The 23,804-nt window shown below is 41.5% G+C and overlaps 1 protein-coding gene across 1 annotated transcript; it reads left to right on the top strand.

The window, feature by feature from the left end:
• Positions 1-279: 279 nt before the first annotated feature.
• NLK (nemo-like kinase) lies at positions 280-21,616 on the top strand (the record flags this gene model as incomplete). Its single annotated transcript, XM_010081276.1, has 9 exons — positions 280-335; positions 8,755-8,861; positions 10,268-10,353; positions 11,286-11,495; positions 11,643-11,744; positions 16,328-16,414; positions 18,150-18,348; positions 19,164-19,257; positions 19,797-21,616. Coding segments are annotated over 9 exons (996 nt in total), but the record flags the coding sequence as incomplete, so codon positions are not given.
• Between the last annotated feature and the right edge of the window lie 2,188 nt (positions 21,617-23,804).

The raw sequence follows: 23,804 nt of genomic DNA on the forward strand, positions 1-23,804 counted from the left end.
AATAATTTAATAATAATGTTAATAATTTAATGTATGCTTTTATGAACAGCTGGAAAAAGTTTATTGATTTAAAAAAAAAAAGAGAGACCCTGAATGTACAGAGTATGTGACTTGGTGGGCTGTTAAATTCACATATCTAGTGAGACAGAATGTTGGTCTGTCTGTGTGGGATAGAATAAAGCTGAGCTCTGTGAGAAAGGTGCAGTCTGACTGTCTGTTTGAAAGGGATTTGGTTTTGTTTGACTGGGACAGGTCTTGACCTTGTGTGGTGTTTCCTAGGTACTCTCTGCCCTCGACATACTCCAGCCTCCACACATTGACTATTTTGAAGAAATGTATCCTAAATATAAAATAGAGCATCTTAATTGAGGTAGGTGTCATTTTCATCAGTGTAGAAGCTGCAAGTAGTTGATGGAATCTGTGCAACAGAACTGCAAAAACCTTGAGTCTGTATCTGAACAGTTTTATTTGAAGAAGTGTATCTGTACTATCAGGACCTCATAGTTATTGTTAACTTTGGAGATGAGATGGTGCAGGCTGAACATGAAGCTTTGACTATGTAAGAGCCAATAAATGGAACGCATCGTGGTATTTACCAACACATACTGCTGCTGCTAATGGGGATTCCCCCCAAATAGTTTTTTTAAGAATTATATCCAGTAATTAACTTCCTCTCAGTGATTAGTACCTTAAAATGCTATCTGATGTTTTCAGAGAGTGCTACTGTCAGATGCTTCAAAACCATGGCTTTTCAGGATGTTTCAGCAGACTAGTTGGGTTGTGGCTTTCCTTGCTCAGCCTCTATCTTGACCAAGAAAACAGGTTTTGCACAGACGTGTGTGCTGTTTAACCTGTCACTGGTGCAAAGGTACACGCTGTCTGTGGGTAACTATTATAAAAGTGAATTTTAGTACGTACCTTGACATGAGAATGTCATGGTTTGTTTTTTTCCTTTTTCAAATTTCGGGTTATCTTCTGGTTTTGGGGTTGGGAATTTCTGCATTCTTAAATACTGAAAAGTCAGTCGTTGGGCTGGGTGGATTCCTACTGACTCTATTTGGAAAAGAAATTCTGTGACTCCAAGCAGGTTGTTCTAGTACTTTAGTTTTTAAATTGCTAGAAATTACTCTTAATGCAATGAGTTAAGTACAGACTTTAATGGAACAGAAAACATCTAGAAATAGTGTGAGATTTGGAACAACAAAATATTTAACTAGGGGTAATTCTCTTCTCTGCAGAGACTTTCCTAGCGACAGACCAGGAACCGTAGTAAAGATTGTCTGCCTAGGTTAATCACACTGTTCTCTTCTTTGTGCTATTTTAAAGATTTAACTTACTGAGATCCAATTTTTGAGAATTTTTTAGCTAATAAAAAATGGACTTGATAATTAGCACTGTATGAGATTTTTTTTTTTTATACTCTCTGTGTGTAGGAAAACAGCTCTTCACCGGACTCCTGCCCATAACAGTTTTAAGATTATTTGCAGAGTTTTATGAACTATTTGGGTATTTTTACAGCATGCTGTTAGTAACAAAATATCCTTTGTAGACTTCAGTAAAAGCGATATTTTAGAGAGCAGATAATCAAATACCCTAACAGATTGACATTGCCATTATCGAATTAGCATTTCAGTACAGGGATCTGCCATACAGCTGAGGTCAGCTCATAGACTTTGTGTTTTCTATGGAAAACCCCAAAAGCAAACACTGAAAATTAAACCCGGTGCTGAATTGTTGAAAGCAAACACTTGAATCACAGCGTATTCAGCTATGTGTCATCTCATTATACTGCTGCTCCTTTTACAGCTTTGGTTGCAGTCTTTCAAGTTTATAATTCACAACCAAATTGTGCAAATACAAACCACCTCCCCAAACCAAAACCGTTACCAAAATCTCCTGGTCAATCAGGCAGGCCATAAGGAAATGTCTGTTGTAAGCTTATATATGACACCTGCCGATCAATTTTCATCTGAAAATGTGTGCATACACATTCAGGAGCATATGTAAAGTGTTATGGTTGAGGATTTGGGTTTATTTCCTAAAATTCTGTAGCTTTTATACAATTGTAGTTGAGCCCTGAGAGCTTTTTCTGTTCCCTGGATGTACTGTAATAGTTAGGTTTAAAAAACCAATAATGCACTGTCCCGCAGATGTCCACATGGTGTGTTCTACCTACGCTACAAGTAGCTTTGTTCTGTTGGTGTCAGTCTTCAGTGGAGCTGCTTGGTGCTCGAGTGCCTCACCTTCCTCTCATGGTTAGACTTTGGAAGGTTGTTTGTTAATTACTGATAGGTCTTAACTGCTTTTTTGTGTGACCCACTTTACAAGACAATTAATGGGTGGAAAATTGTCATTCTTTATTTTTAGATAAACTGAACATCGTGAAATACGGTTTGATCTATTTATAACACCTTGAATTGATTGGTGAAGAAAGTAGGTGTATTTTAGGAACGGTGGTTTTAACCAAAGTACGGCATGATTTACTGGCTGATAAACAAACTCATTGGCTGAAAATATCGCTGTGCTATACTGGGGCTTTTTTTCTGAGTGTTAGATGAAGCTCTTAAATTTTGCTTTGATATGTCTTTCCTGTGAACAGCATATGAGGAGTCTTCACAAACTGGAGTTTGGTTACTTGCACTAGTTCAATGCCCTGGTTTTATAACAAGTCATCTGAGTTATAAATCAGATCTAGGTTAAGGATTACTCCTTCCCTGTAATTGTACAATCAAGAACGTTTGTTCCTGCTCCGGCAGGGGGATTGGACTAGATGATCTTTCGAGGTCCCTTCCAATCTCTAACATTCTGTGGTTCTGTGATTGAAATGGGATAAGCTTATTTTTATGAGCTTAGCTACTGCCAAGTTTGGCATATAAAACCAGAAATGTTAGTTTCCTTCATGGTTAACTGATTTTAAGTCATTCTGACTAGTATTTTATAGGGCTGTCTTTTTTTTTATTTGTTTTAATTTCTTGACTAGGTGATAGAAGCCTGTTTGCTTTGGGTGGTCTTCTTTCTCCTTTCTGTTGAAATAAGTGCAGTAAGTGCACGTATGACCCTCAAATTCATTAGCAGAATGAGTGAATAGATGGATCACTTTATATGCACATTTTTAATTGCATGTGCTTCTGCTCACTGTAGTATAAGGAGAAGTTATTTCAGATTAATTTTAAGAAGATCGGGTAACTATATTCCCTATTTGGGGGATGGAGTTGTAAAAACTTCTTTTGTTGATCCACTAGTATAGTTCTTAAAGATGCAGTGATGTTCCATTTTTACAATAAGTTCTATTGATTGGGGATAAAAGTGATAAAGGGATTGAGCTAGCACTGCTTGATTTCCTTTATTCTTTCTAAGGAGTCATAGTGCCCTTTTTGGGGAAAGAAAAAAAAACAGTCAAAGAGTGACTAAAATTACGTGAGTGACGTGTTGCAAATGAACTAGCAGAGTTGTTTTCAATTCTTCAATGTCTAGCAAGAATTGCAAAGGAGATTTTCTAAAGGGACCTCACTGTAGAACTGACTTAAAATTTTTGATAAATTAAAAGATTTCTTAGGAAACTGCTGATAAATAAAGGAATTTTAGTCTAGTGAGATATTTGTTTTAGAGTGCCAATTCTTTGCAAACTTTTAGATGGAGATATCATTTGAATGTATAATGAGGTTTTAGATTGAAAATCTTTGTGGGTGTTTAACATCTTACACGGGTATTGATATTTTTGACAATATCACCTAGTGCAAGTATGAACAGATAATGGGGCATATATTATTCTAGATGTCTGCCTTGAGGAAATAAATTGAAAGGAGGTTGTTAGTGAATTTTAGCTTTTATACGTTCATCATTAAGTTCATCATTAAGCTGAATTTCGAGGCTTCTCCCTGCAGTCATCAGTTTACCTTGGTGGAGCAGAAGTATGATCCCTGACACAGAAGCTCGGGCGATGTTTGGGTTCTGTTTGGGCTCTGCCTGTGTTCCTGGGTGAACTGACCTGGCTTTAAAGCATATCAGTTATAAGGGTAAATAGTGGCTCACTGATTTTGCTGGAGCATCTGAAAAGCATTTAATTACAATGACCATATCCTCTAATGAGGATAATAATAATCCTGAACTAACTTATAGCTCTCTTTTTTCCAGTGCTCATTTCAGCAGCTTAGATTTACAGTATCTTCTGCAATGGATTGTAATACTGAATTCTGCAGCTGGAGGTACACAGACATTCTCTTCTAAGAACTATCCTAAGTTTCTATAGTAATTTTTTGAAAACTTTTTCCATTAAAGTGAATATTAGAAGCAGCTGAAAAGACTTAGCTTTTGTCAGTCTTGTATAATGACTTGGAAAGATTTTAATACTAGTAAAAGCAAAGGTGTGCAGCAGTTTCTTGATCTTATTAAGAGGTGTAAGAGCTGTTCTCTGACATATTGTGGAGTAAATCCCTCCTCTGCCTAGGGTGAACGAGGGTAGACAGGGTCAAGGTAAGGTTTGGCCCCTCCAGCCGGTGAAAGGGACAAAGACAGCACTGTTGGGGTACCAAGCAGCGTGTGCTCAGGCTTCCTGTTCTTTCACAGTGTCCTTAGAAAGGGTTTCCTTGTTTGAGTACCCGTCTGAAATGTCATCGCGGCAAGTCCCTGCGGGCCAACACACAAACAAATTGAACAGGGACCTCAAGGAGTAAGAGGATTAGCATACCCCGTAGAAGGGTGCGGGTTGCAGCTGGTAGCACAACAGTTTATGTTCTTGGATCAGGCAGAATTGCGACTTAGATTCTCGCTAGATATTAATGAGAACAGAACGGCTTGACGTGCTTTGTACAGGTAATGAAAGCATGGTGGTGTTATTGTCAAACCAGGAAACTGTACGAGAGAGTCCTAGACACCTGCTGTAATGAGCTGTCTGCCAGAACGGCTCTGTTCTCTCTCTAACACCAGGGTCTCTTGCCTTGGGTTAAAATTTTGCTTTATTCAGCGGTAAAGTAGTAATACCTTTATTCCAGTATTTGCACAGTGTAGTTGGATAATATTGCCTGGTACTGAAAATGTCACTGTCATCGGCTCTGTCTAGGTGCAAGTGTATTCCCATCCCAAAAATTTATTTTTAAATCAGGCAGAAGTATATGTGGGCACTAAACGAGCTTGTGCAGAAGAGGTTTAATTGGTAAGGTACCAATACTGATGAAAGTATTCGATAATTGTACTGCACCTGTCCGTAAGCACTGTAAAATATCAGAATAGTGATCTGCAAGAAGTGCTTTAGCCATATTTCCCATTTGAATATCAAATTCAGGTAACCTCAAGACGAAATAATTAAATAACTGAAGGAAATTTTGAAACTCGTGCTGAAGCAGTGGAGTTTATTTCTGTATTCTGCAGACTGTGTCCTGCCATACCTCCGGGGAATGGCTCGCTGTTCCGTTTCAGACACGTGTTTTCTACTGACACCAGAGAACCTGCGACTCTTACTCTCGCTAACCACAGTCTGCACCCGAGAACACGCGTCACCGTAAGCCCGTACGCAGCCTTGCAGGCGTGACGTGCCACACGTAGTTGTCTTTCCCAAAACAGAGCTCCCACAGCATCCAGGCTTTGTGTTACAAATACATAGGTGCAATTATTTAGATATGAAAATCAGTGATTTTCTTGTCTGTGATGCTAAGTATGGTGCTGTTAAGCTGCAGGGGATTAATCCCCGTGCCATTAACTCAGAGCTGACTGACAACGTGGTGCTTTTGTGGAGGGCTAGGAACTCCAGCTCCCGGTGAGTTTGGAAACTGCACAGGAGTGTAAGGGAGGGAGCTGCGCTTCACCGGAGTGCTTCTCTCATTGTGCCTGGGCTCAGTTAGGTGGAAAGGGTGAATTTTTCCTGTGTTAGGAATTCGTCAAGAGCTTTGAAGCCCTTACCTTGCACAGAAGTAGGATTCAGATGGAGATTCAGTGTTTTCTTCCTGGTATGAAACATTGTCTCTTTTATTTTTTCCCCCTCTCTGAAACAACATCCATCCAAAAAGCTTCTGCTGTCGCTTGTCTGTGGTCTTTGACACATGCCATAGATTGCCATTTCTACATCGCATCGTTAGAGGTGAACTGATGGCAAATATATCAGTAATTTGACCTATAACAGGAAAGTCAGCAAAACATAAAAAATAATTTAGATGGGCATTAGATTAATTACATTTTTAAAAATAATTGTTGCATTATTTTTACGTGGACCAGGTCTTTTTTTCATGTTTTGGGTGTTGATACAAAATGAGGATGTTATAGAAATATTTCTGCTAGGAAGCTATAAAGTCTGCAAAGAGTTAGAAGAGAACAGAGGTAGTATCACAAACTCAGCTTGATACAATCCTAATGGGAAACCAAGTATAACTACAGAGAAAACCCCTTGTCTCCATTTTATAGAAAATCCTATAAGAAAGTTTTGTTTTGTTTTTTTAAAGCATGTTTCTTACAGTATTGTGCAGGTAGGCACCTCCACTCTGCTGTTAGCATCCAGCTAATCCACCTACCCCAGAAGTTGTTCCCAGAGTGCTGGCTGCTTCCCAGAAAAACAGCCTGTAGCATGGAGTTTCGATGTATGCAGAGACCTAATAAAGAAGGATCCAAGTCATTAAGAGAATTCCACATCACACAGTGTGCTTTATTCCTTTTTAAAATTTGCCTGTCACTTTGGGGATTTTACCAACTCAGCAGGTCTGCCAGTCGACAGAGTACGTGAAGTTCTTTTGTCCCGTGCATTTGCCTTGATAATTATTCTGAAGCAAATTGGTACATTTGTACTTCTAATTTTATACAGCTACTTAACTAATTACAGCTGTCAGCAGCAATTTTTCTCTGGTAGTAATGTTCAGCTTGGCTGCATATTACGGCTCCAGTGACCACCTCGTAGCCAGCGTATTTTATGGTTCGACTTGGAAAAAGACAACGGCAGGTACCTGTTAGAATGGTTGACTGAAATCCCATGGAGTTTTTGTGGTGTCCTTGTGCTAAACGTTTAGAGTACTGGCCGGAGGAAAGTCATTGACCCGCTTGGGTACCAGCTGTTGAAGAAGCTGCCACATTTGTAAGAGGCAGGAACATCAAACAAGTGCTGCTTTCGCTCTTGTTTAGAGACCTTCATTAAATTATCCAGAGACAATAATCAGATAGCTGCTGTTCAAGTTAATGGCACCTCTGAGCCCCTGTCAAGAGAGCTTTATTTAATGCGCAGCAGACCTGGAGTGGTGCAGGTGCCGTTTCAGGCCCTCATTTAATTTAAGCTGCTTTAGTTGGCATGGCAACTAGTTGAGACATCTGGGAGACATTATGCTCGGGATTGAGATTTAGGAGGATTTGTGGTGTAGCAAAACAAAAATCTTACCGTAATAAAGTGCAGAGTAATGCTTTTGGATTTTTTTAAAATATTTTACATTAAAAATGAAATGTAAAGATTTCTTGCAGCCCTAAGGTAAAACCCAAATTTTAAAAGGCTGGTATAAATATTGAAGAGGGCCTTTGCAAAAGGAACAGAAAAGTTAGAGGGATAGAAATTGTGGTACTGCAGGGTTGGGTTTTTCTTTATGAATTCTTTATGAGTGTAATTTTAATTTTCTTTTTTTTTTTTTTTTTTTTTCAGTCAAAAAGTTGGCAATATTTAGCTTATACAGTTAATTTTGGTGTGGTGTGCTGATGGCAGGTGGGGGTTTGGCCGGCTAGGGTGTGCAGAGCAACAGATGGAGGGAGAGCATTGATTAGGTTGGAGATGAGAGAAAATGTGAGTTTCCTCTAGATTGTTGTAAGTGCAGCTTGACCTGTGCCAGTTAGCTGGTGATAATGGGAAGAACAAAGAGAAGTTTCTGCTGAAGCTGGCTTGCTTGCTGTGGTACCGAGAGATAAGTCGGAGTTTGCTGTTCTGTGTCAGAGTGGATGTGTAGCAGAGCTGGTTACAAAGAGCACTGAACCCACAGGAAGGCTCCTGCAGGATGCTGGGGAGATTTAAAACCAAAACAAACCCAAACCCTCCGTTCTGACCTGGTTAGCTCTGCTTTCCGAGGACAGGGCAGGACGGCACGCTTGTAAAAATACCACCCTGAGGTCGATGAGCTCATCGAGTTGCCGGCGCTGGTGCAGGGCACGCCGCGGACAAGCCGAAGGGAAGCGTGTCACTCCCCCTGCACGGCAAAACCCCGCTTCTTGCTGCGGGGCGGAAGGTAAACCTCTGCCCGCTCCAGCGTTTGGGTGCCGTTGCTGGTGCTTACGCTGCTCGGTTTGTCCTCCTGGAAGGCTGAGAGCTGCTTCACCTTGAACTGTGCGTGAACCTGGGGCACCGGGGGAGGTCCCAGACTGGGGCCCAGGAGATGCAGTTGTATTTCTAACTCTCTCCTTGATCTTTTGCACGACCTTGGCAGCGTGCGCCACCTCTGAAGATGCTGCATCGGTTGTTTGTAATTTGTGGTTTACCAATCTTAAGGAAAAATGTAAAGGTTTCACATGCTGTTAGTTACATTAAAATTTTGTTTTGTTTTCTGAGTCATAATTTGACTTTGGAATAATTTTGTAACAACTGCCTTAATGCAAACGCTACTTTATTGAGTAATCTGTTTTCTTTCACACCCCATTTTTTATTTTCGTTCTTGTAAGAGTCTGGAGACTTGACCTCTGAAGAAGCTTTATTCTTTTTTTGCTCAATAGCTCTGATGTGTAAGAGCTCAGATTCCTAGGAGTTAATGTTTCAAGAGACTGTGTGCTGGACTTTCTGCTTTTGCCTTAACTAAAAAATTGAAGATATGTTGTCACTGAATTGATGCAGAGTGACCTCCATAAGATTATCGTCTCTCCTCAGCCACTCAGCTCGGATCATGTCAAAGTTTTTCTTTACCAGATTTTAAGAGGTAATTTTTCTGCTTTTAAATGTAATGAAAATTATGTAGTAGTGGTATTTTTTCTTTTCTGTTTCTTAACGTTTATTCTCAGGACACCCTCATCTTGAGTAAGTTTCCCACGGAAACTCGTTCTTTTTATTTCACACTATGAATGAATAGCGACCGTTAATTATTCTAGTTATAAGAATATGACAGCCCTGCTGCCTGCCATCGTAGCCATGGGTGATGGTGGCAAGACCTGCAGCTGCAAAGGCTTTTTCAGTGGCCTGTGAGAGCCGTAAGGTGGGTGTGTGTGCTTTAACTGTCCTCCAATGCTTTTTGAATCAAGGTACAGACAGGACACCTGGGCTGAGCCAAATTGGTAAATATATGTGACTATACCCACTTCAGGTGTTCTGGAGAACAGCCTAGTTTATGTTATTCCAAAACAGCCCACTAAAGTAATTTTAAACTTTTTTTTCTTTTTTGTCCCTTTGGGAACTTTTATCCAAGAAATGAGATTATTGTGCCTGTCTTTTGAACATCTGATCAGTGTTAGGCCAGTTGCTTTCCCATTGGCTTTACTTGAGTATTTTCACTGGAATAAGCTGAAAGTAAACAGTTAGTTTTATCTGGGAGTAAATAAACAGTAGATTGTATTCATAAGGAACAGGGCAAAGAAATCTGAATTCTCTCCAGAATGAATATGGGCTATTCCCGGTACCCGTTGTGCTAGAGAAAAGCTTTACACTCCTAAAGGGCCAAAGGCATTTGTGCCTCTGTGATTACTGAGGAAACACTCAAAACTCTAATTTTTGTCCAAATGGCAATGCTAACCTGCCAGTTAAAGTTTTTTCAAGAGTTCCTTTCATTCTCATTCCATTTGCCCGGGCGTTTAACCTGAAAGCTCAGTGTTCCCCAGTTTAATGCTATTATTTATTTCTGCTCTCTCTGACCCTACATGAATTATGGCCATTTTTCCATTTCCCGTGCTTTGTCTACTCCTGTAGTTCATGTGCATAAGCAAGTCCATGTTGGTATACTTTCTTCCACTGTGCTTTTAGTGAGGTGCTTTCTGCATTGCATTAAAATGGTCAGAAGGACAGCTTCAGGGCCGGCAGAAGCACACAGGAGGCACGGGTTATCTTGCTTTCTGAACCACTTAAGTATTAGAAACTTCCCCAATGGCTTCCCCAAAAAAAAGAGACTACTTCAATTACTTGCCCTGTCTAGTCTGTATACACCAGAAGTTTTCTCCTTTCGTTGGATGACTGAGTGTATACTGGAGACTGGAAGTTGGAAGTGTATGAAAAATGAGCCAATGGCAAAGTCTGTGCTGATCAGGGATTTCAAGACCTTCCAGGAAAATGCTGTCAGCCTTGAACTTCTTTTAAAAGGAAAAAAGGTATTTATTGTAATTTCGTTTAATATTTCAGGTCTGAAATATCTACATTCTGCTGGCATTTTACATCGAGACATTAAACCAGGGAACCTACTTGTGAACAGCAACTGTGTTCTTAAGGTGCTACTTGAATTTATTGAAAATGTACATATGTGTATGCTGTTCATTACAAAGCAGTCGTTATTCTTTTTTAAAAAAAACCATTTAATATGAACACTTTTCTGAAAGTAATTTTAAAAGAAAAAAATCCCACAGATTCTTTACAAATTATAAATGAAACAAACACCTTCCTTTCCCCTGTTCTCCCTACCTCTCCCCAAATCTATGAAAGCGAGATAGATGTGATTCTTTGGTTTGACTTGCGTGGGATCGCTTGTGCCCTCAGCAGCTGAGGAAGGCCGGCAGCTTCTTTAGGCGTTGCGATGTCAGTGGTCAGCGTGCTCCCCAACGTGAAGGTGATGCAGAATGCCCCAGGCTCTTCTGTTAACTTCTCAGGCATATGCCCTTTGGGAGGGCTTAAGCATGCTGTATAGCTATGCCAAATATAAAGAGTTGAGCTTTGTTTACACTGATTTGCTAAGCATTCTAATTGTGAAAGTTTTGGTCTGTTTTCTTAACCCTTCTGGTTCAAGAAATTTTTAAAAATTCTCAAAGCCAAAGTGAGTAGAAGGCTGAATCTTTCTGTAACGTGTCGAGGCATATCATGAACAAACAAAGTCTGCTTTGGGATGAAATATTCTGTACCCAGAGGCTGGCAATATGTATTTTTTTAGTGCAAAGTTTTTTAATCTTCTAGTTTATAAATATTGTAGTGCCAACTAAAAATGTACTGCGATTTCAAATAAAATTGTAGAAAGTTTAAAGGGATGTGGAATGGAGTAGCATAATTTCTTCCTGTTCCCCTTTCCCTTTGCCTGTGCAGTTACAGCAGATTATCTGATTTATTTAAATGCTGGTTTGGAATTTCCTGCTGCGTTACCAGAAGGTTACCTATTTGAAATGCATTAAGTGTTTTGGTTATTTTAATTTTTTTATTTACCTTCTCAATTTAGATTTGTGATTTTGGATTGGCCAGGGTGGAAGAATTAGATGAATCTCGTCACATGACTCAGGAAGTTGTCACTCAGTATTACCGAGCTCCAGAAATCCTGATGGGCAGCCGTCACTACAGCAATGCTATTGACATCTGGTCTGTAGGCTGTATCTTTGCAGAATTACTTGGGCGAAGAATATTGTTTCAGGCACAGAGTCCCATACAGCAGGTAAAATTAAATTTCCCTTTAAAAATCTTTCTACCGCATCATTTCATGGGATCACTGATGCATTTTGAACCTCGAACTTGCTTTTGTTGATGATGACGTGCATCTAGATAAATGAAATCAGACCTCTGAAAACTCTTATACCTGCAGCTGGATTTGATCACAGACCTGTTGGGAACACCGTCGCTGGAAGCAATGAGGACGGCTTGTGAAGGCGCCAAGGCACACATACTCAGGGGTCCTCATAAACAGGTACAGCTGCACAGCGCTGGCCTTTCCTGGCTCTGGCTCAAGACAATCCTTCCCTCGGCCCCCACAAGTCGGGATTTCCTCTGTGCAGGATACTGGTGCTGCGTCCTCCCGGTGTTTCTCATCTTGATTAAATTCTCATGGCATGTTTGTTCAGGAATACTTTGGATATTGAATCTCAGAGCTGTCTCTGCCTGTACGCTGGGCTAAGGACCAGAGGTGCTTGTGCTGTTGCAGTGGCACGGGCTGGGGGGGTAGTTATTCCGAGCACTGTTGGCACAAGGTGGTTTTCACTAGTAAAGTGTGTTTCTGGCTTGTGTGTGCTGTTTGACTCAGTACAGCTGAAGGTCTCCTTTCTTTGAAGCGACAGTGTTTATCAAAATTTAAGTAATAATATTAACAAGAGACGTGTATGAAGATTGACAGTGTAGTTCAGAAAGCTCCGGAGGTGCTCCTGCACTGGCAGGGTCAGGAGTGTTAGAGGTGGAAATCACCCGTCATCCAGATCCATAAACAGGCTCCAGCAGCGCATCACCAACGGGTCCCTCAGGCATCTGGGCAGTGACCTGCACTGAACGGGATACTGAGAACCGAGATACAACTGTCAACCTGACTGAAGTAAAAGCTAATTAAAACAAAAAAACCAAGCCAGAGGGAAAAAGGCAGGATGATGTAATTGTGCTGACGGGGCAATAAAAAGGGCAAATGAAGTGTGCGGTTAATAGACAGGAGCAGTGCCTGTGCGGGAATGCACAGTGCAGTAATAGAGCAGGGTGTCCATCCAAGGTGGTCAGTTTTGTGATTGTTATATAATAAAAAATTAACAAAATTAATAACCTGTACATGTTAATACATCAGATCTTTCCAGTAGTTAAGTTTGCATCTTTATTTTCTGCATGTTGAAGGAATTTCTCAAACATCTGCTCACCACAATAGTAGTTCCCATAGGAATGAGCACTGAGGATATGTTCTGCCGTATTATTAACGTGGGGGAGGTCTGCCTCCTTGGCACTTTTGATTCAGTACATCAAGTTGTCTCTGTTCCATTTTATGACAGGGTTTTTTTTCTTTTAACATTAATAATAGGAGGATTTCCTTAAGACTTTCTCTACCACTTTTAAAACAAATCAAATCTATTTTTTTGCTATCACGTGCTAGGAGAGTTGTAACTTTTAAGCATGTAGTTCTGCACTTTCAAGGTTTGAGATGTTTAAAAAAAAAAAGTTTTATAGTGATTGAAGCTGGGAAAAATGCATGCACTATAGTTTATATATAAAAATATGTAACAATATACAGATGCTTCCAGACACTTTATAGAATACACTGGTTTTAAATTCTGATAATTTGATCATCACTTGACAATTCCACAGTGCAGTAGTTGTGCTCTTGGTAGTAGGAAGCAAGAACTCTGGAATTTATTTGTTAGTCTTGTTCAGTTTGTTAAACCAGGATGTTTTAGCCAGAACTGAAACAGGTACAAGAATGTCTTCTGATCTCTCATCCCAGCGCTGGGGCTCTTCTTGTCCAAGCTGCTGCAACTCTGTGTCTGGAGCCGTGGAAAGACGGGAATACTGAAAAGCAAGGGAAGTGAAATGGTGCAAAAAGTTTCTGGTAAAGATTTGATGTCCGATAGCCACTAAGTCATAGGAAATAAACTGTAAGCAGTTAGTTCTGTGTCTCTTGAGGAAAGCAAGGTTCGTTCTTCGTGGAGTGCCCCAGGAGCTGACGGGCTCTGGAGCTGGTGTGCTCGTTTGCAACTTGGAAGTAGGGGTTACAGTGCATCTGGCTGATTTCTTTAATGATATTTCTCTGTTTTCAACTGCAGGCACTTTTCATGTTTGAATGCAAATTCGTGCCTTTTCATCTTTTAAAGTGGAGATTTTGCTGGTTATAAATAGCTAAATGTTACCCGGTTCTTAATTAGATTAATAGGGAGAGAGAACCAAGCTAGAAGCTGGTGATTACTTTGTCGCACAAACTATTTTTAATCGAGGTAGGTGAGCATAGTAGGAGTTAAGGGCTAAAGCATTTTGCTGCTTTGTGTAAAAATAGATCAGTGCATGAAGTTTCTGATGTAAAGAAAACACCCCACCGTGTGTTGGCATGATGGAAGTTTACATACTATGTAGACTTCTTTGCAGCCTTGTATTTGAGAATTTTACTTCAAACTAAATTGAAGTGAATTGATAAAGTTGATCTTTAGCAGTGGACTTGGTTGCAGTTTGCCGAGAAAATGCTGTCCCCAGATGCTGCTGAAAGGCAGACAAGCTGCAGACACGAGGCGTAAGTGTAGCACAAAAAGCGCATCCTTCGTTTGTACTGGATCCTGCAGCTTCCGTAAAGAAGGAACGGAATCATATCTTCCTGCCCCAGTATGGGAAACCTGCTTAATCACAGAGCTTAGATGGCAGTGCTTTTTTGTGTAGATGGTACTTATTAATTATAAGAAATAATACGAAGTTGCCAAACGTTACAGCTTTATGTCCTATAGACGGCAGTGGAGCATCAGTGCTGGATTTAGCTCGGGGGTTAACGTAGAACGATGGCACTGCGGAGGGGGAGTTTTTAAATAAACTGACAAGTGTACAGCATGAATAACTTCTACTCGTGTGCTTGGCTAAGCAGGTAGAAGCAACAGACGCCTGCCAAATACTAGCGCTGCATGACCGTTAAAAGTCTGTGCAGAGTTGGTGCAGTGCTGGAAGTCCAGTGGATCCGTGCAGGTGTCGTATCAGGTCTAGGCTGGCCCGTGAACATTGCCCCATCAATGCCCTCGCTGGCTTTCAGTGGGTTGGTTATATCTCACACAGGATGCTTTAGTCATCTCTGCTGGCTGGTGTGTTCCTCCCCCGTCTCGATGGTGATTAATCCCGGGTGCTGCTGGAGCACTCGGTGTCCGGCCCTGGCGGCTCTTCCCAACACTCCCTGGTGCTGCGAACGCTGGTGGAGTTTTCCTGGGAAGAATACAGAGGGCTGTGTGTGTGGCTGCAAGTGTCTGTGATGGTTTATTTCCTCTAAAAAAAAAAAAGAAAGAAACGTTAGGAGTGTTGGATTTGGAAGTAACACACTCCGTAGCTGGAGTAGGAATTTTCTTTGCAGCAGAGCCTGTCCTCATCTCTAGAGTTTTTTTCCTTCGGTTGGGGGTTTTGGTTTCTTTTTTCAATAGGTTTGTGGGTTTGCTTTCTTCTAAGTGTGAAAACTGAGACTTCCTTTCCCCCATCTTACTCTTTTTTTTTTTCCCCCACCTTCACTTCAGAGGGGTAACTGTTCGCTTGTTTTGAAACACTCCGTTTACTTTGAAGACTGTCATGTGCTCTGCTGCCATTCTTTAAACTAAATAGGAACAGGAATAATGTCAATTAAGCAGGAAAATATTTTACTTGACTTTGGAAACTGACATTGTCGTGGCTTAAAAAAAAATAATCTTTGAAGCTCATTTCAGAAAGTCTAGGATATAGCTAATGCTTTAAAATTAATGGTATGTAACATTATTGTTGATTAATTTTTTTCATTTTGGGGAACTTCAGGCAGTACTTCTTTCCACATGTTAGGAGTGTGGGGACAGGGGTTTCTTCACATTTTGCCATTTTAGTGTTAACGTTTTGTTCCAGAGTCCAAGGAGCCTTTCAGGCTAGAGAGGATGTTAAGAGCTGTCAAATGGCAATTTTATATGTTGAGTAAAACCTTGTTAAAATACTATCTCCTTGTTGAGCTGGGGGTGTCCTGGGCGCTGCCGGGCTGGAGCAGCGGTTCTCTCCGTGCCCGCGGCCGGATGATCCCGGTGCCCCCGGCACGGCTGCCCGGGGTTTGTGCCTCGGGTCCCTCGCCGTGCGGAGGGTTGTGTGCTCCTGTCCCCATCCCAGGCTGGCTGTCCCCGGTCTTTATCATCTGTACTTCGGTATTTGTGCTGCGGGTTTTTTCACTCTCAGCTAAAACTGGAAACTTTCAGACTGGGCAGGCTGCCGTGCTTGGGAGTGCGAGGAAAGCGAGGAGATGGGGGAGGAAGGGATCTGCAGAGCTGGGTTTGTGGGGCTGAGCTGAGCAGGAGCCGCACGGCTGCCCCCAGCTTCTGGGTTGTTCCAGCGTTTTTAACCCCGGGTTAGTGCCCCAACCCCCTAGCCTGTTTATCTCCCTGTAAAACGCTGTGTGCCTGAAGGTCATCGTAATTGTGCTGGATGTCGCTGCCGGTTCGATATGGATCGCCCGGGTAAGGAAAAGCACAATAATCCATAATTTGGCAGTGATGGAGATCAGAAAAATGAAATACTGGAATTGATGCGGTTAATCAAACCCCTGAGCAGCTACAGCTTAAAGTGGTGTCTGGATAGAAAAAGAAATAAATAAAATATAGGTTTGTCCAGGGATTGCATCTGAACTAAGGAAAAAATTCAGTTAGATCTCTGCTCCAATTGCTGAGTATTGTGACAGCGATTATAGGCTCGCTGGGAAGCGCTGGGTAGTGCCTGTCCTTTTTGCCAAGAAGTTTGTCCTTGGCCCGTACGGTAACGCGTGCTGTGAGTGTTTTCTTGCTGATGGATCTGACAGGACAACTCTCTGTACTTTTCTGTCTCCTGTTTCCCCTGCAGCCATCCCTTCCTGTCCTATATACGCTTTCCAGCCAAGCTACCCACGAAGCGGTTCATCTCCTTTGCAGAATGTTGGTCTTTGATCCAGTAAGTATGATGTGAAATTATTCCTGATACTTTTTGTTTTAACAGCTTTTGTTGTCTGCTACTTAAACAGATATTTTAGTAAAGGACTGCTTCAGCTGATGTACTTCTCCCTTGCGTTTCAGTTCGTTTGGGTCTGTAAAAGACATAATAGTATCATCTTATAATTGGTCAATTAATTTCCTCCTGCACAGGGGGTTTCGCATTTAAAATCTGGGGGTCTTTTGAAGAAAGCTACAGCAGGGTGAGAAAGATGAGGGTGTTGGTGAATCATGCTGTCTTTTCCTGGCTAGGTGTAGGTAGCAGAACATCAGATACTTTGATGCAGTTCTAATTAGAGACGCGTGGGTGTTCATGGTCTTGCAACACACAGAAAATGCCTTCTGCATCCACACAGTCACATAACAGGATCTTTTTTCCACTGAGCATCTGTTTTTCTAATAAAAAATTGCTGCTGTGGATTTGGGATTTCATCTCTTGGGCTTACTATCCAAAACCGTCACTAGGAGATCTGATACCTGAATTGATGGTCTTAGTTATTTCATCTTTACAGGAAAATCCCGAACATTTCAAATGAAAAGTAGACAAATTGACTGAGCTGCAAAGGAGGAAGCTTGTAATTGATGAAGTGTTCAGAAGGCAGTACCTTTTGATTTTATTTTTTTAAACCTTAAGATCGCTTTACTGAACAAAGTCATGGGAGTGTTAAATCATAACTTCCCTGTAAACAGACTTGGGTTTTTCCTTTCTGACTCCCTCAACACTTAGAATACTATTATTCCCAAATCACATTTAAATAAATGTGGGTTTGTTTTTGTAAAAAAACAGGACAATCCCTAAAACAGGGGATTTTAATTTCATCTAAAATGTATCCTGGGAGTTGGGATGGTTGGGTTGTACTTCAGGCTTTGCCACAGCTTTTGCTCTGTAACTCTGAGCAAATTGCTTTTGTCCTGATGTGTGTTATTCTGTTGGGTTTTTAATTCACCCATAACAACAGATTACACCTTGAATTTGCAGTAGCACTTCTGTCTGCAATTCTTCAGAAACAGACAGTATTCTCCTTTTTTGAGAGGATGGTGTTGGACACCTAGAGACCGAGCATTTCACTTGAGTTATGCCCAAAAAAAAGTCGTAGTGATGTGCCAGCAGACTTTATCATTTAAACCACCTTCTTCCTGCACTTCCTGCACCACTTGCTGTCTGAAACTCCATGTATAAAGTGTTTGTCAGAACTCCAGATGCCGTATCCTGGATTATTCTGTTATCAGTGATGCTTAAATCCGAGTTTTACTTTAAAGATGTGCTAAAGGACACATTACAATGTTTTGCAGAGTATGGACCTACAAAATGCTGTATGTGCTCCCATGAAATTCTTTGCGCTTATTTTGGTTTATTGTGGGAGTCATAACTTTAAGGTTATCTGGAGAACGTAATTATTGGAAGAGATATTTCTAAAAATCTTATTAGCAGCATTTTCTGTCATTAGCTGTAGGGCGGAAAGGTCAGTGTCGTCTCCGCGACGCTGCTTGTTTCTGAGTAAAACCTTCCCCCTAGCGGCACTGGGTGCAGAGCTGCACGTTCCCTGGTGTGACCTAACCCGTCAGTGGGCTTGGGGCTTTATGGAGCAATTGGGAATTAATTGATGAGTAAGTATTCTTTAGACTGTTTCAGTTCCTCTGAAAATATCCTAACTCTTTCTTCATTTATTTCTTTTCTTTTCTTTGCACTGTTTCAGTCCAAAAGAATATCTGCTAAGGATGCCTTAGCTCACCCCTATCTGGATGAAGGGCGGTTGCGATACCACACTTGTATGTGTAAATGTTGTTTTTCCACGTCCACTGGAAGAGTTTATACTAGTGATTTTGAACCCATCACTAATCCCAAATTTGATGACACTTTTGAGAAGAACCTCAGTTCTGTTCGGCAGGTGAAAGGTGAGTAGGAGTTAACCTTTGCCTCTGTCTTCCCGCTCCATCCTTTGGAGCATGTGGTGAGGATGTGCAGCCTGGATGTCTGTGCTGACCCGCAGGGTTTCTTCTTTTAGGTATTTTTACATAGTAGATACTGGAAATAATTTATTTTCACTAGAAGAACAGAACTATTTGTTCTGACATAATATAATACCACACGTGTTAGCTGACATGCAGACGTCTGTCGGTTTCGAACTGTAACAGCGTTCCTCTCTGCTGCCGGTGCTCCCCGTGCTGCTCTGCTGTTGAAGGGTCGCACCAGCAGCGACAAGGAAATCACCAGTGTGGCCTTTCCGGGGCGCGAGGTGTTATCCTGGTGGCTGTCCTGCAGCAGGGCCAGCGTCAGCAGGGCTGAGCAGTCTGGTGGTTCTCCTGCTTCATTTCCTCTGATCTGTCACCGGCTGCCCACGTTGAAACGTCCCCGACGAGTGCCCTGAGAGCAGCTGCTGCCATCAGCCCCGCTGCCGGTGCCGTGGCGGCTCTGGCGGCGATGTGGAGGATGCGCTCTGGGTCGTGACGCGCTGTCAGGAGGAGAATCAGTCCTGACGCCTGGGAGAGGACACGGCTGCTGCAGATGGTTCCTGAGCGGCGCGTGCACGTACCCTTCTGTGTGCATTGATGCTCTGGGGTGGGGCAGGTTAGGGATGCTGGAGTTCTCTCACCCCTAGTAAAATGAACTTCCAGCAAAGGCAGATAGATTTTCCTCCAGTCTACATCGTATTTTACTGAAGCGAAAAGTGTTAACGGTATGGTGTTCTTTATTTTTCTCCTCTGCACAGAAATAATCCATCAGTTCATTTTGGAACAGCAGAAAGGAAACAGAGTGCCTCTCTGCATCAACCCTCAGTCTGCTGCTTTTAAGAGCTTTATTAGGTAACTGTATGTAATCACATCTGATATTAATTCACATTTATTAGTAGTACAGAATTCGCACAGCCAAAATGTTTGATGCTTTAAGTTTCTGAGAGTAGGAAAAGCCCATAGATAACTTCTGCAAAAAAATACCTTAAGGACATGTATGGTTACAGTTTAAAAATAGTGCCATGAATTATTCTGGAGTTTAAGTAAAATGTCCGAAAGTTTCAAGTCATATTTTTGCAGAGAAGTACAGAAGTCAGACTAAAAACTAGAACTGAAGGATTGACAAGCTGAATTCTGATTGTAGCATTGCACTGTAAAACCATTGAAGTGAATGACTGACAGATGAAGAATCATTGAGAGAATAAGGCACAGCGAAGTGTTTGGTGGTGGTGTGGGTAACTGTTGGTCCTGGGGCGGTTTGGGTGGTTTTGGTTTAGTTTTGATGGTTTTTTTGTTTTCCTTGAAATGTTTGCTGACTGGTTGAGCATTAACTTTCTTGTCCGTGAGCTATTGCAAATGAACACTGATTTTCTGTATCGCCTGCTTTCTAGTTCCACGGTTGCTCAACCATCTGAGATGCCGCCATCTCCCCTGGTTTGGGAATAAAGTGGAAGATAATGTACTACTGAAGATGTAATGTAGCTTTCCACTGGAGTCTGGGATTTGCAATTCTGGAGGTTAATCATGCTTGTACTGTAATTTTACTAATGAAGTTTTAAATTAACAACCACTACTTGTACAATATGAATAATATTTAGAAATGTACTAGACTTTTAATCTTGTAAAGTGGTTGTGCTTTTAGAAGAAAATATTTTACCCAGAGTTGCACGTGTTTTATGAATTCTAGTGCAGCTGTGATGGCTCAGCTCAGAACAAACAGAATTGAACCAAATTTGGGGAGGTTTTTTTCTTTTTTTCTTTTTTTTTATTGAAGTGAGATTGTACAAAAAGATAGACATACATTTTGATATTGAGCCATTCCTGAAGATTTTGGGTTTTCTAAAACTAAGGAATACAGAAAACTTGACTGCGACCAATCATGAAGTCACGTCAGGTGACAGTGGCCACGGTGAGTGGGCACATCCCCTGATGGTCAAATCCTATAAATAGCTTCTCACTAGAGCTGTGATGGTGATGTGTGCTGTTCTAAAATCAAATGTTGTGAGTAGAGAGAATGAGTTTGTGACTAGGAGAGACTAAAGTTCTGTTTCCTTACCCAGTATAAATATATATATATTTAATCTATTTTTATTAGAAGTTTTTCTGCTCTTTCTTACATAAAACCCCCCAGCATGCATCTTCTATGTGTGTAAATAATTCCATTGATGGGCTAATTTCAGAGATCCCTGACATCATTGCTGTATAGAGAGGAACTAGCTTGCACATTTTAGGTCTGTGAAATTTTGTGAGAACTTTTTCCTGCACTGGACAGTTGAGAGAAAAAAAAAAAAAAGAAAAGGAGAAAAAAAAAAAAGCACATAGGGAATTATGTTAATTGTGTTTGTGTCTTTAGGCGAAGCTGTGGAAGTCTTGAAATGTCACAGTAGTAAATAACTTTTATTACTTTTTGGCTAATTCTTTTTCTGTTGGAACACTGAATTCTGTGCATATGTATATATGAACACAAATTGAAGGCCTCTACCTCCTGGAGTATACAACTTGGTTTGTTTACCTCCACATGATTTTTTTTTTTTTTTAAGTTCAGTGTGGAGACTTGAAACTTGAATGTCCCTTCCAACTTTTATATTTAAAACAAGACTAGAAAATTGAAGACTGTTTTTCACCTGTACAAAGAAATACTAAAGGGTGGTCTTAAAATTTGAGCATTGGTCTGGAGAAGAACCGTGGTGTTTGTTATGGACAATTAACTGTTAAAGTTATTGTAAGTTATCTGTATTTAGCAGAGTATTTTCAACAAGAGTGATCTGAGCTGAAATTGGAAACTATTAGTAAGTTATGTTTGGAAGTTTTAACTTCAATGAAGTAATTATTTGCTGTGAAAGAGACGAACATTGAATAACTGAACAAAGATGGTGCAATATCTTTGTTTTTTATGAGGCTCCTGAGAATAAAACCAACTGAAGCATTTCAATTCACTTGAATGAGAGACGTGTTTGATTAAAAGAGCCCAAGAAGACACTGGTATGAAAGGTAAAATCTCAGAGGTTGGTCAGTTAATGTGGCACACTTGCTGGTCACTTTGTAAAATGTAGATTTGAAGTACAGTGGTGAAAACATTAAATGTGGCATTTGAAAAAGAAGTGGTGTTATCTTTATTTCCTGCCTGATCTCCCACCTTTATTTAAAATTAAGTTATCCCAATCTTAAACATTGTCTAAAAGAATACAAGGAAAAAGAGTTGATAACATCTTGGTTTGGGCATGGTTTTGATTTTAATACTTGTGTGCACACACACACCTACACACACGTACATGCAGCTATATGCACATAGGTATGAATTCTGAAACAAAATATTCATTTACTCGTTAAGCTTGATCCTGGATGAAGGCAAAACTTGGATGATTAAAGCAAAACAAGCACTTTATTGAGAGGTTGAAAGACATCCAGGCAAGGATGGATTTTGCTTAATTTACAAAGTTTGTGTCGTTTCTTTTCAGCACACTTTCATTGTTTCCTGTAGTCCTAGTGCAAGGAATCCATTGTGCAGCGGTGTTGCAGAATATGGCTGACAACGCTCATGTTTTATGAGTACGGCCTTTTTAAAGACCAAACAAATCGAACGGTGTAGTTCAAGCCTCCGGACCTCACAAGAGATAAGCAGATAAGCCTTCGCAGCACGTGCTCTCTTCCCAGGGCTGGCGCAGGTGTTCTCTGTGCCTCTTCAAGCCTCTTCTTAAAACTCTCTGTGCTGTTCTGAGCAATTTTAATGTGTTAGAACTGGTGATGGCGGTCTCATCGTTGCTTCACGGTTGTCGGATGCCAATGTAGTTGCTGTTAATTCCCTGCAGTTTTTACTTAGTCTGCTCATCAGGTTCTCCTCCAGCGTCAGACGACAGTCCCCAGGGGTGGGTCACTCGTTGGGACCCCTCGTTTTGACACAGCTGTGACACGTAACGACACAGTTGGCAAAAACCACTTTGTGCTTCAGGGTGTGTTTTGGAGCCTGTTGCTCAATGTGGGTTAATCTCAGTCATAAATGTAAAAAGAATAAAATGTCAGTTGGACATTTACCTTCCGGCGTGTCTTCCCGTGAATGCGGGCGGGGTGCTGGGCAGAGGGAGCAGCCACTGAAGTTGTGCAAATATGCAAAAAACCCACTAATGGTGATGTTTTCTGGAGCCTCAGGTGCATTTGACGTGTTTGATGTAAATCGGGGACAGGGAGAGCTCTCAGGACTGTCGGTGACAGAGATCGTTTGTTCTGGGGTGACCGCAGGCGTGTGCACGCTCGGTGACCTGAGGGGGTTCGGCAGCAGAGCTGCTTGTTGCCCAGAGAGGTTAAAACCTGGCTTGCAGCTCCAGAGTTGTGTTTTAATCAGTTTTAAGCTTTGTTTTTATCAATGTCAAGTGAACTACAGATTGTAATTGTGAGTTGTGAGCTCTCTCAGTGCAGGTTCTACATCTCCTCCCGTTAATGGTGCCTTGAGAAGAGCACAGAAGCAGTGAGAGCAGAGAACAGCTTCGGAATTACTCGCAAATTGTCAAAGGAACATCCACACCTTAGACAGCCTGATCCCTGTGTGTGTGCATCTTGAAGGTGATGCAAAGGAGCAAAACAAGACCAGTGGTGGAGAAGTAAGCTGCCGGAGTTCCCTGGTGTATGGTGAAATGTCGTTGACTGATTCAGATCAATTAATGTACCACGGTAACGAAGTGCTTTCCTCCTTCAGCCCATTGATCAGTGATTTGGGACTTCGCTGCTTGACCTGCGGGGAGCAGGGGAACGCTCACCTGATGGAACAGACGGGTTTGGTATTTACCGGGTAGCGATTCTTCTAAGCATCTTCTTCACCCTTTATTTGTTTTAGTATCAGAGTATCTTGGGACCCTGGAACTGTTTGTTCTTTGTAACTTTTAAAAATTCTTCTGTCAGGTATGACTTGATGGAGAGTGCTGTTCACGGTCCGTCTGTAATCCTGCTCGGGCGTGGCTCCTGTACCTGTTGGTGCTGTTGAGAAGGGGAGGAGGCTGGAATCCCAGCAGATAACTGCACAGAGCCCGCGTGTGCGCCCTGGACGCCTTCTGCGCTCAATAAAGGATGGAACCAGACCCGCTCCATGCTCTGGGGATGCTGGGACTGGCGCCGGTGACTTTCTAGGTTCTGTAGTTTGTAGGCACGTTGCTATGAGTAAAGAAATTGTTTTTTCCCCACCTTCATCCAAGTTAAAATTTGAAATTTAAGAAGAAAATACATCTTTGCATTTTGCAATCTTGTAGGTTTACCGTTTGTAGAGGATAGACTCGCCGTCAGAAACTGTTCTAGGAGAGGAAGGTAATTGTCAGCTGCCGGCCTTGGCCAAGAGGTGGGAGAAAATGGGAGAAAATGGGAGAAAAGGGGCAAAACCTGCGGGACGGCGCGGAGAGGGCGCGGCGGGGGGA

Source organism: Pterocles gutturalis, unplaced genomic scaffold (genome assembly GCF_000699245.1).
Source record: "Pterocles gutturalis isolate BGI_N339 unplaced genomic scaffold, ASM69924v1 scaffold16259, whole genome shotgun sequence".
NCBI classification, from domain to species: domain Eukaryota; kingdom Metazoa; phylum Chordata; class Aves; order Pterocliformes; family Pteroclidae; genus Pterocles; species Pterocles gutturalis.